Below are 12,937 nucleotides of genomic sequence, written 5' to 3'. Positions count from 1 at the left end.
AGGCAATCCCCTTTAGAAAATATAATAACTAAGAAATCCTTGAAGTATGATTGTCAAATGCGCCCCTTTTTATTGTTTGTTAATTAAATGCTTTACTTGGTTGAACACAACTTTTGACTAGGCCTTTGACATCAACATTGGCTATGCATGTGTTGAATTCTACCTATCGTTCTTAGCGACATATTTCAGTGTCATCGTTGCTCACGACCAAATGCAGTCTTCCATAGAAGTGAAATACTATACGATCTGAACCACTTGTTTAAAGCAATATGCATTTTTGAGAATTTTATAATGCTGTTAGAATGTGCTGTTATGATAAATGTGTATGCAACTTAAACTTATATGATCAATTAGACTAAAATAAAGTATTAAATTTTTTTAAGAACGATTTCTGTACAATGGAATGTATATAGTATTATATAAGAAATCAGTATTGTACAGGACGACAATAATATAATTTTGCTTCAATCAAAGTTTAAAATTAGTTCTTCCATCGCAAATATAAACAATAGAAGTTTATTAACGTTCTTTTTTCTGTCATTAAAATAGTTAATTACAATTTTGCAACAAAAATATCTGATATCAAAGTTGCAGCTCATATTGCTCTAAAGTCTCACTCTGCATGTCAATGATAGGTTTATACACTCCATATTTTGACTTCAGTGACACGAAACACCCCCCCCCCCAAAAAAAGTAACAACCCCTTACCTCTTTTTCATTATAATGACTTAGCCTCAATAAAGATTTTCGTGTGCATCGGAAAGAGTTTCTTTTGAAATGCTAAATGTTCTGCATTAAAATTGTGTAAGTTTCACTTTTCTGATCATTTCTAATATTGTGCAAGAAGTTCGGACGGTTAAATACCCAGATTTAGTGCATAATGCTTCTTTGTATTTATTGCATTCGGCAAGGGTTTGTACAAATATTTTAATGATCTGTGTAGAAAGGTAAATACATACATGTATTTGATTACCAAAAAATACGCTGACCAAATCATATCCCTTCCCTTCATTGGAATTTATATTCATGAAATGGAAAAAGTGAAGAAAAAGAAACAGTGATCGATCTCAAACAAAAACCTACAAACAACACAAAAATCTGTGAAAACACGGACCCTCGGAAATTCCAGAGCTGGGAGTAGGTGTCTAGGAGGAGTAAGGCCCTGTATATTGATCAGGTAGAGACGGAATATTCAGTAGTCAAATTTAGTATAAACACAAAGGCCTAACAAATGGTATAAAATATGTCAGTCAAAATACGGCCCAAGGTTATATTTGCTAACAAGGTCATTATAACGATCATAGAATATGAAATGTTGACTTTAAACGAGGTTGTTGAAATCTCTGTAGCATCAACTTATCTATCAGTAGCCTGCCTCGGTATAAGAGTGAATCGTGCTCAGAGCATGTTTTTGAGTATCGAGTAAGTTGGGAGACGTAATCACCATTATTCAGGTGATACCGGAATATTACTACATTGATAAGGAAAGCTGACGATGGAAAAGCTGGTTATCTCGTTTGTAATACAATTAAGTTGTTAGCTGGCCCTTATAGTCTATGGTCAGCAAATCATTCAGATATGAAACAGGTGTAGTAGACTCCTAGCTGTCTTTAATTTTGAGTTCACTGGGATATATATCGAGTCGACATATAAATGAAAGTAACTATTGTTAATTGATAATACGTCGTCGATATATCTGAATGTCGAGTTGAAGGCCACAGTAAGTGTTTTCTTCCTATCATACAGAAGGTTTGAATAAATTCTGCTTCGTAGGTATATAAAACAGGTCGGCTAATAAAGCGCGCAATAATTAGCGCGCATCGAAATTCCAAGTTTTTCTCCAAAGACTACATAGATGTTGCCAATGAGGAACAACAGCATCCTTTTAATATCAACTTCAGAGTACTTGAGTGCAGAACCAGAGTGATTTTTTTGTTGATTACCAATTACATGGTTTGAAAATTAATGCATTCTGACAAAGTGTTCTGTGAGGTCTTCCTCTTCTAGTTCGCCCAGCACTTGGCATAATCTTCGACAAAATTCATAATAGAAATGAAGTTCTGTCGCCAATTGAAAAATCGGGGCTCCCGTATTTAGGACGTTTTAAAATGATTGCAAGGTTCGAATCCACTGCGGGACGTGGAGACCGGTCCTTCGAATGATACCATATAAACGAGGTCCATTGTCGCAGTAAGTGCTGGCACGAAAAAGATCCCTCACTGCTCAATGGCCCTGAGTGCCGAGTATAGGTCAAAATTTGCAGCCCTCCATCTGTAAATGGGGACGTCTCCATATAGCAGTGCGGTCATTGCCGGGATGGAATTCAGTGTTACCATGTTAATGGTATTTGTCCCTAGGGATGTGAGTTTAAACAACAAACAAACAAACAAACAAAAAATGATTGCTTTTATGTCGTCGTTTTCAACTATATAAACATCACCAGTAATGACGTGTCCAGTGGAACCATAGTTAAAAGAAGAGAAAGAGAAATAAACAAGAGGATTTTGTTTTAGATGTTCAATATCTAGACACGACTAGGTATGTTTATAATTGAAAAGTTTGGAAGTTTGGGAATATCTGTAGGAAATGCAGGGTGTGGACTTCATTTTGAAATATAGTGGAATGTTTATAATTAAGAATGTTATGTTAACAGCATATATTCCTTTGTTGGCAACCGACGGGTTGAATTGGAATTATTACCCGGTATCTTCTGACACACGTGGTGTCTTAAAGAACCTGTACTGGGCAACATTCATAATAAAAAAAAAACACTAGCATGTATGCTGCAGTTGAAGAATACAAGTGTGGAGTTGCTTTAGATTCCTCAAATAGTCCATTCCAGAAATTTCAAGGGAACCGAGTAAAATTAATGAGTGCGAATGTGATGAAGATTTAATTAATAGTTTATTGACGTAAGGTAAAGGTGAATCAAAAGAAACATCATATAAATTTGGTGTTTCGTATGATCATGTCCGTCACTACAGCCCTCTCCCCTCAGTGAAGCAATATATATATATATATATATATATATATATATATATATATATATATATATATATATATATATATATAAAACAAAATTTAAATTTAAAAAAAGCAGAAATATATATTTGGGGTGTTTTTTTATTCTTCCTGTAAACATTGTTCGAACTGATATTGTTCCAAAATTTCAAAGACCTGATCTCTGCTTTTGCAACAAGAACAATGACTTTACCAAGTAAATTGGCAATATCATTTTCACTCTTTGTGCATGATATGAATGTTGGTGTTATGAGTTTTGTTCTTTCTGGTAATGGACATGTTTTTGTATCCTCTTCATAGAATATTAATATCAATTTCATGTGATCTGCAGTTGAAAGGTAACCATGGAGCTCTTTGACAAGGTCATGGAGGTAAGTACAAGTGTCTTGTTTTGGCTTCTCGGTGTTTCTGTAAGGGAATATCCTATTTTCTTAACATGTTCTACATGCTCTTATACGACTGTGCCGACCATATTTTTGAGGGACTCTCCATCACTTTTTATGTATGTTTTTATACTGTCCCCTATTTTCTTTATTTCTGTCAAATCTTTGTTAATAATTGTCTTTAATTATTGTGTTATTGGTAAGAAAAACTAAATTTCCAAATCTGTGAAAATGTGACCTCGATGTTCCTAAGTGGTCGTGCACTTGGAATGTAATAGTGTTCTGCATTCATCACAAAGGAGATCTATCATTCCTTTCTGGGTGGATTTGGCATTGTTTCACAGGAAGTTGATATTTGTGCTGTTGGTATAGGACCACTTCATGGTTTTTCATTTCTGGATTTCTCAAGTGTTCATCTCTGCATTATGCTTTTTTTTTAAATAGAAAAGGTAATGTTGCAAAAATCCATTATACGAAGATACTTGAACACTGTCACTGTGAAATTGTCACTTTCACCAACATAAAGATTATTTTCACCATCAATAAAACACTCCGAGGAAAAGCTATGTTCTCTTGTTGTGTGAGTAGCAGAGACAAGAACAGACCGTTCTCATGAAGAAGGTGAACAGACTGACTTAAAGCATCACAAACCATTGTGTGATCGAGGATATCAGTACAGACATCGAAGGGAATTAATGCTGATTTCAGACCTGTGTAGGAGAATCTGTATTGTCCTGATTTTTTCACAACCACTACTGCACCCATATAACTCTCTGAGGCACAGATGTCTCCATTGATGTTTTCTGTTATGTAGTATGGTGTACTATACAGTTCCTTTTCTCTGTTATCCCTCTCTATGTTCTGTAGTTCTTTTCCCGCTTGTTGTACCTAGTGACTTTAAGCTCTTTACCCTTCACCATCCCCACCAGTAAGTCCCCAATGATGTGGGAGGAGTGTATGCTGATTGGTGTCCAGTCTTCTGTTCTAATAAATTCAGTGATAATGTTATCCTGTGTCATTCTATTGGTGACATTCTTGTCTTTGTCTGTAAAGATCAAATTCCCATCCTGTGACACTGCGTGGAAACCAAATCTACCACTATTTTTATCTTCTGTAGCTGATTCTCCTGTAGATCTGTTTGGACAAGGTTTCCATCAAAATCACTGCCCTATAGTCTTCCTGACTGATGTACTGACATATGGAAATCACCGTAAATACCTGGTACTCTGAACTCCCTGATCTTGGTGATGGAGGGCTTCTCCTGGGATTTCTGTTCGTCAGTTTTAAACGGTTTACTTGTTGGTTTCATGGATTTTAAGAGGAGTGATATTTCCATTGCCTTTATTTTCCTATCCCCAAGACCATAAACTGAGAACAGACTTAAGTAAAAATTTCAAATCAAAATAACTTTTGAAATAATATTGATAATGAAACAAAATTTTCATCATATGTTTCAATTGAATTATTTTACTAATCTGCAAATTCTTAAGTACGTATGTTAAATAAAACGCAAAATATTCAAAATAGAAATTTTGACTTAAGTCTGTTCTCAGTTTATTGTTTTGAGGCCTGATCTCTGCTTTTTTCCACAGGAACATTGACTTTACTCGGTAATTTAGCAACATCATCTTTGTCCTTTATACCTGGTATAAATATTGGTGTACAGTAATTGGCTTTGTTGTTTCTGGTATGGGAGTGATATTTGCATCCTCTGCATAGAATGTACAAACTAATTTTATCACCCCTACTAATGTTATTGTGATTTAAATTCAAGACACGTGGTGTAGGTTGACCAATTCTAAGGTTATAGGGTAGAACCGGTTTTATAAATAAAATTGGCAGTAAACAGGAAATTGCTATAATCTGTTTCTTTTAAAAACATGTACTATAAAAAAGTGTTTCCAGAATTTTCTGAAAGATTTTAAAGATTTTAAACAGAAATGAGTGGGATTTAAAAAATCACAATCTACTTAACTAATCTTCGCTTTTGTGATAATTTACGGCGAAAATTGGAGCTTTACGGGTAATGTCGCGTATAAAGGACTTAGTGTGAGCTTATCTCACTAAACAAGTACTGCTAAGCAGTATTGAAAAGCGTGTTTGATTGTTCTACAAAGTCATCGGCGCTTTGTTTGAGTCTCAAAATATTCACTCATCAGTCAAACAGGAAAGTTTATATTTTTTTCACTGTTTTGCCTAATAATAAGAATTGACCAAGTATGTTTTAATTAGACAGTACATCAAGCATTACAATGCAATGTATTGTAGGACAGTTATATTTTTATTTAAAAGCAAAATTAATTAGCTGCAATTAAAGAACTTCACTCGACACTCCAATTTTCCTCGGGATGTTTCGCATATATCCATATCAGTCTTTCAATTAAAAAAAAAATCAGCAAAAGTAAGTGTTCTTTGATGAGAAATTAGCTCTAAGTACTGTTATCGGAATATATTCTCTTTATCCTTCCTGGTTCTTATCTACATCACTCTCAAAATTTACACTCATCAGTCAAACAAGAGATTTCTCTCTTTTTCAATCTTTCATATACCCAAACTAGGCGTTGCATAAACAAATAAACTGCAATGAAAAATTTGTCGAAAAATCCTTCGACATTATTACTGCATTGTTAATTCAGATTCGTATGAAAGAGAACAATCTTATTAGAAAATGTGAATGAAAATATTCCATCCAGTCTGTTTTTCAAAACTTTTAAAAAAAAAAAAATTAGAAAATATGTTAATTTACATTTTATTTTCAAAACCATAATGTAAAACAAAAATGGACTTCATTTTATTAATTGACATTGAATTGTAGAGCAGTGCAATAAAATGCAGTTAATTTCTTATTAAGGTAAACAGTATAAATTCTCTTGCAAACAAAAAAATCTACTCATCAGTCAAAAAGGAGTGTTCATTTCTTTTGGATCTTTTGCGCATACTCAAACTAGTCATTCAATAAAAAAAAAAGCCCCAGTAACACGTAACTTTGCAAAAGTCCTTCGACTTAATTACTGATTGTTAATTTTGATACATATCAAAGAAAACAAATATTTAAGAATATGAGCATAAAAGAAATGCTTGAATACTGTTCGTTATCTCCATATATTTCATGCTCTCTAGTCTGTTTTTGAAACCTTTTTTTTTCAAAGCATAAAATGAAAAAAGTGTGTGTGTTCAATCAGTTTTTAAATTCAATTAAGACAAAAAACTGACTAAGTTATTTTGATTGGACAATATGGCAGGCATCACAATGTATCGCATTTTGTTGCAGCAGAGTGCAGTATGGTGCAATTCTACTTGTATTTAAACAAGCACAATCATTTTACTTGTCAATGTATTAGAAATATTCCCCACCATCCACCCTCCAAACACAGCTTTTATATACAATTTGTCCTTGTGATTGAATGTTTATTTGGAAATTTGCATAAAGTAAGTTTTGTTTCAATGTTCGATAACTCAAATTATGTCCCTTTGAACAACGTAGACAAAACGATCATTGATTTCTGCTTTATATTATGTAAATGTTTGAGCAATGCTAACGAGTAACAGGCTTGTATACTATATATAAGACGTTAGAGAGACATTCACAAATGACCATGTGTTAAAGTCAGAGTTAATAACGGTTACGGGTAATGTCGCGTGTAAAGGACTTGGTGTGAGCTTATCTCACTAAACAAGTACTGCTAAGCAGTATTGAAAAGCGTCTTTGATTGTTCTACAAAGTCATCGGCGCTTTGTTTGAGTCTCAAAATATTCACTCATCAGACAAACAGGAAAGTATATATATATTTTTTTACTGTTTTGCCTAATAATAAAAATTGATCAAGTATATGTTTTAATTAGACAGTACATCAAGCATTACAATGCAATGTATTGTAGGACAGTTATATTTTTATTTAAAAAGCAAAATTAATTAGCTTGCAATTAAAAAACTTCACTCGACACTCCAATTTTCCTCGGGGTGTTTCGCATATATCCATATCAGTCTTTCAATAAACAAAAAATCAGCAAAAGTAAGTGTTCTTTGATGAGAACTTAGCTCTAAGTACTGTTATCGGAATATATTCTCTTTATCCTTCCTGGTTCTTATCTGTATCACTCTCAAAATTTACACTCATCAGCCAAACAAGAGATTTCTCTCTTTTTCAATCTTTCATATACCCAAACTAGGCGTTGCATAAACAAATAAACTGCAATGAAAAATTTGTCGAAAAATCCTTCGACATTATTACTGCATTGTTAATTCAGATTCGTATGAAAGAGAACAATCTTATTAGAAAATGTGAATGAAAATATTCCATCCAGTCTGTTTTTCAAAACTTTTTTAAAAATAAAAATATATTAGAAAATATGTTAATTTACACCTTATTTTCAAAACCATAATGTAAAACAAAAATGGACTTCATTTTATTAATTGACATTGCATTGTAGTGCAGTGCAAAAAAATGCAGTTAAATTCTTATTAAGGTAAACAGTATAATTTTCTTGCAAACAAAAAAATCTACTCATCAGTCAAAAAGGAGTGTTCATTTCTTTTGGATCTTTTGCGCATACTCAAACTAGTCATTCAATAAAAAAAAAAGCCCCAGTAACACGTAACTTTGCGAAAGTCCTTCGACTTAATTACTGATTGTTAATTTTGATTCATATCAAAGAAAACAAATATTTAAGAATATGAGAATAAAAGAAATACTCTCTAGTCTGTTTTTGAAACCTTTTATTTAAAGCATAAAATGAAAAAAAGTGTGTGTATTCAATCAGTTTTTAGATTCAATTAAGAAAAGAAAAACTGACTAAGTTATTTTGATTAGACACTTTGGCAGTCATCACAATGTATCGCATTGTGTTGCAGCAGAGTGCAGTATGGTGCAATTCTACTTGTATTTAAACAAGCACAATTATTTTACTTGTCAATGTATTAGAAATATTCCCCACCATCCACCCTCCAAACACAGCTTTTATATACAATTTGTCCTTGTGATTGAATGTTTATTTGGAAATTTGCATAAAGTAAGTTTTGTTTCAATGTTCGATAACTCAAATTATGTCCCTTTGAACAACGTAGACAAAACGATCATTGATTTCTGCTTTATATTATGTAAATGTTTGAGCAATGCTAACGAGTAACAGGCTTGTATACTATATATAAGACGTTAGAGAAACATTCACAAATGACCATGTGCAAAAGTCAGAGTTAATAACGGTTACGGGTAAATGTCGTGTATAAAGGACTTAGTGTGAGCTTATCTCACTAAACAAGTACTGCTAAGCAGTATTGAAAAGCGTCTTTGATTGTTCTACAAAGTCATCGGCGCTTTGTTTGAGTTTCAAAATATTCACTCATCAGTCAAACAGGAAAGTTTATATTTTTTTCACTGTTTTGCCTAATAATAAAAATTGGTCAAGTATATGTTTTAATTAGACAGTACATCAAGCATTACAATGCAATGTATTGTAGGACAGTTATATTTTTATTTAAAAGCAAAATTAATTAGCTTGCAATTAAAGAACTTCACTCGATACTCCAATTTTCCTCGGGATGTTTCGCATATATCCATATCAGTCTTTCAATTAAAAAAAATCAGCAAAAGTCTCGTAAGTGTTCTTTGATGAGAACTTAGCTCTAAGTACTGTTATCAGAACATATTCTGAACAGTAAAGCCATGATTATTCGTATTAATAAAGAAGCATCCTCAGGTAGTGTAGATTCTAATTTGTTCAAATCATGACTCGGGGCGGGGGTGGGGGATAGGGGGCACGACAGGGGGATCAAAGTTATACATGGGAATATACTAGTATAAGAAATATATTTAAAAATCTTCTACTCAAGAACAGCAAAGAACAGTCATAATTAGTCATATTTATATGGAAGCATCCTCAGGTGTTGTAGATTCAAGTTTGTTGAAATCATGACCCTCAGAGGTAGGGAAGCCACAACAGGGAATCAAAGTTATACATAGGAATACATATAGGAAAAAATCATTAAAAATCTCCCTAAGAACAGCAAAGCCATGGTTTGTCTTATAGATACATATACAGAGAATTCTCAGATAATGTAGATTCAAGTTTCATTAAATCATGACCCCATATGGTAGGGAAGGGCCACAACAGACGATCAAAGTTATACATAGGAATATATAGGAAATATCATTAAAATTTATCTTCTCAAGAACAGCAAAGCCATGATTGGTCCTATAAATATAGAAGCACAGGTAGTGTAGATTCAACTTCGTTCAAATCAATTGTCCCCCCGGTGTTAGGGAGTGGCCACAATAGAAGATCAAACATTTACATAGATATATTTAGGAAAAAATCTTTAAAAATCTTCTAAAAACATTATTTAAGTCAAAGAAATCTGGAAGCATCCTCAGTTAGTGTAGATTGAAGTTTGTTCAAACCACCCCACCCCCCACCCCTCTCCCTTGGGCTGTAGGTTGGGATTTTCCCAGCCAAAGTGCTCAGGTGAGATATGGGTCCCGTGTTATTCAAAATAGCCAAACTTCCATCACAATATTATGGAGAATAGCGTTTGATATATAATCTGCGTGCATGTTGAAAAGTGAAGTGCAAAACCAATATACATGTAATTAGATCAAGTACATCCCACAAAAAGGAACTACATTAGTATTACTTCTCTCACGGTGTCAGTAATGTGTGGGGAAAACGTGCAATCTTTAAAATTTGATATAATGTGAAGACCTGAACACTTTGTCAGGACATGGTCAGAATGGATTGTTTTAGAAATATATTAAAAAGTCCTATCAGAAAGTTAAAAGGCAATATGTTTTCACTAATTCGGAAGTGATAAAAGAATTAGAAAGACTACATGAACAATATATTATGATTCTAGCAGGCAAGGCTAAGTAACAATATCGTCTTTGTTTGTAAGGCTCATCATTACAACTGTATTTATAGTAGAACTTGCATGGTTTTAATTCTACATCTGGAAATCCAACTTATACTCACTGTTCACTTTCTACGGATGAAATTCTTCAAAATCACATTTCAGTCTTTAAAACTTTTAACATTTCAGTCAACGAAAGTGAGTTATAATTACCACAGGATTTACCCTACCTATGCAGGATTCTTAAACTTTATAAAAATCCTTACAAAGATAAATTGATGGATTCAGCAACTGCTCTACCAATGCAAGCCATATTTTTACTCCTCACAAAAATATTAATTTCAGATGTACTGTGTTACGGCATATATAAGAGAAGTGGTTTTAATCAAATGTTTATTCTCAAAAACTCCAAAGAACTTTAAGAAAATTTAAAATCACAAACATTTTTACAAGTCAGTAACATCAAAACGTATGACTTTTCTACACTTTATACAACCATTCCTTACAATAATTTAAAAATTAGGCTTTTCCATATCCTCAACTGCTTTTTCAAATAAAAATGAAAAATTGTCATCTACGGAATTACTTTGTTAAAAAATAACTGATTCTACACATAGGTACCCTGAGGCTGATATTTAAAGGATGCTGGAGTTCTTCATAGACAATATCTGTTGGAATTGCGAATGGCACAAATTGTGCTCCTTTATAAGCTGACCTGTTTTTATATTCCTATAAAGCAGAATTTATTTTAAAAAAAAACTTCTAAATGAGAATAAGGAAACACTTGCTGTGGCCTTTAACTCGATATTCAGATATATCGACAACGTTTCATCAATTAACAATACATGTAGTTACTACCATTCATATGTCGACTCGATATATCCCAGCGAACTTGAAGTAAAAGACACAACAGAGTACGTGACATCTGTTTCATATTTGGATGTTTTACTGACTATAGACAATAAAGTTCAGCTGATAACTAAACTGTAAGACAAACGAGATGACTTTAGCTTTTCCATCGTCAACTTTCCTTATTTGTGTAGTAATATTACGCTACCAGGGTATCACCTGTTGCTCCTCCTGGACACCTGATCTCACCGCTGGGGTTTCCAGGATTCCGTATTTTTATGCCCTATCTGCAGATTTGTATAGTTTTTTCTCTTTAGATCGAGGTCTGTTCCTGACCTTTTTCATAATGACGATTTTTTCCATACTGTGTTTAAATAAATTAACTGTCTATGGAGAGAGAGAGAGAGAGAGAGAGTATGGTCGATTGTTTGTTAATTAAACAAATAAATTGTTTAGTGATAATATAATATCAAGCTTCTCAGTCACAAACCCAGTGAGTACGATTAGAAATTAGGAATGAACTGCATTACATGCACTGGAAAAAATATTCTAGACCAGTTTAAGAGTTTTCATGTTTGATTGTTATATATAATTCATTGAACACATTTGCAAAAGTAATATTTAATTTTCCGTATTAATTCTTGTTTCTAAGAAATGACCTGTGCATTAATTTTATGAATATATCCGGGACATATAGTGTTTGTCATGTCCGTATTACGTCCTTCCGTCCGCCACACTTTGCTATTAGATCACTTTTAAAGAAATTGTTTAAGATAGTGTTAACCAAAATTCATACACTGATATGAACTATTTCCTATTGTGTATTTAGTATTAGCTCAATTTTAAAGCAATTTTTGGAAGTTTTTTATCAAAATTCGTAAACTGATACATATCAGTGGGAGATATTTCAGGATGTCATTTTCTGACCATGACCTTCCATATGACCATGACCTCACTAATGATTGTTTTTCATTTAACACAGTAAAGAAGAAATTGTTCATTAAAACTTTCATTAAACTTCATAAGCTAATACAATTTAATGAGAACTATTTAACTATGCCGTAATTTTCTTATCTTAACCTTCCCTATGACCTTGACCTCTTTTTTCAAGATATGTTAATCAAACTGTATACAAAGTCACATAGTGGCTTTTTCAATGACCTTGACTTCACTATTCCTTCGTTTTGAAATCACCCTAAGTTCCGTATATGAAATTTTTTTTTAATGATTTCTATTTCCATTATATTTTACTATTATTTCTGACTCAAGAAGGATGGTACATTTCTTTTCATGATGCAGACATAATTTTAGTTTATTTAATTGTGATGGGAATACAGCTTTCCTCCTCTTCAGTTTAATTCCCCCTCAGCTCCGAAAACCTTTAAAGGTAGAATTTAACTTGAGCGAAAATGCAGAGAATTTTACCATTAAACTCAGGTTAGTATGCAAATGGGAAAAAATATTGTATGGAGAACTTTTGTTCACACGAAAAGCAATAAACTGAATTCTCTGTCATACAATTAATTTGTGGTCCTTTTTAAACTCAACAGAAATATTTTTCACTCTCACTAATTTGGCAGTGTAGAAGAAATGGAGCACCAAAAAAAAACGGAAAAGGTGCCCAAATCTGAATCCCGCTTGATCAAGTGCACATATAACGATCACGCGGTTCCATTCCCAAAACTTCAGTGTGCTTGACTCTATCTTTAAGTATTGGGCAATTAAGAAGTCAACAAAATGATTATAAAATTTACCTTTTAACTCCCAAATGAAAAAAAGTCAGCATCTATTCTGCACTCATATTCCATAAGCCTAATGAATTCCCACATGCAAAATACAC

The 12,937-nt window shown here is 33.0% G+C and overlaps 1 protein-coding gene across 1 annotated transcript; it reads right to left on the bottom strand.

Annotated features, from left to right (window-relative positions):
• Nucleotides 1–3,896: 3,896 nt before the first annotated feature.
• Nucleotides 3,897–4,740, bottom strand: LOC133190729 (uncharacterized). The gene is made up of 3 exons (XM_061326414.1): nucleotides 4,623–4,740; nucleotides 4,315–4,449; nucleotides 3,897–4,207 (listed from the first exon to the last, which is right to left on the bottom strand). Exons 1-3 carry the CDS (start codon nucleotides 4,738–4,740, stop codon nucleotides 3,897–3,899), a joined length of 564 nt encoding a protein of 187 aa, XP_061182398.1.
• Nucleotides 4,741–12,937: the final 8,197 nt, after the last annotated feature.

The sequence above is a fragment of the Saccostrea echinata genome, unplaced genomic scaffold (genome assembly GCF_033153115.1).
Source record: "Saccostrea echinata isolate AGI-Se365-2 ecotype Australia unplaced genomic scaffold, CSIRO_AGI_Sech_v1 ptg000022l, whole genome shotgun sequence".
Taxonomy (NCBI): domain Eukaryota; kingdom Metazoa; phylum Mollusca; class Bivalvia; order Ostreida; family Ostreidae; genus Saccostrea; species Saccostrea echinata.
This window is presented reverse-complemented; position numbering and strand designations above follow the sequence as displayed.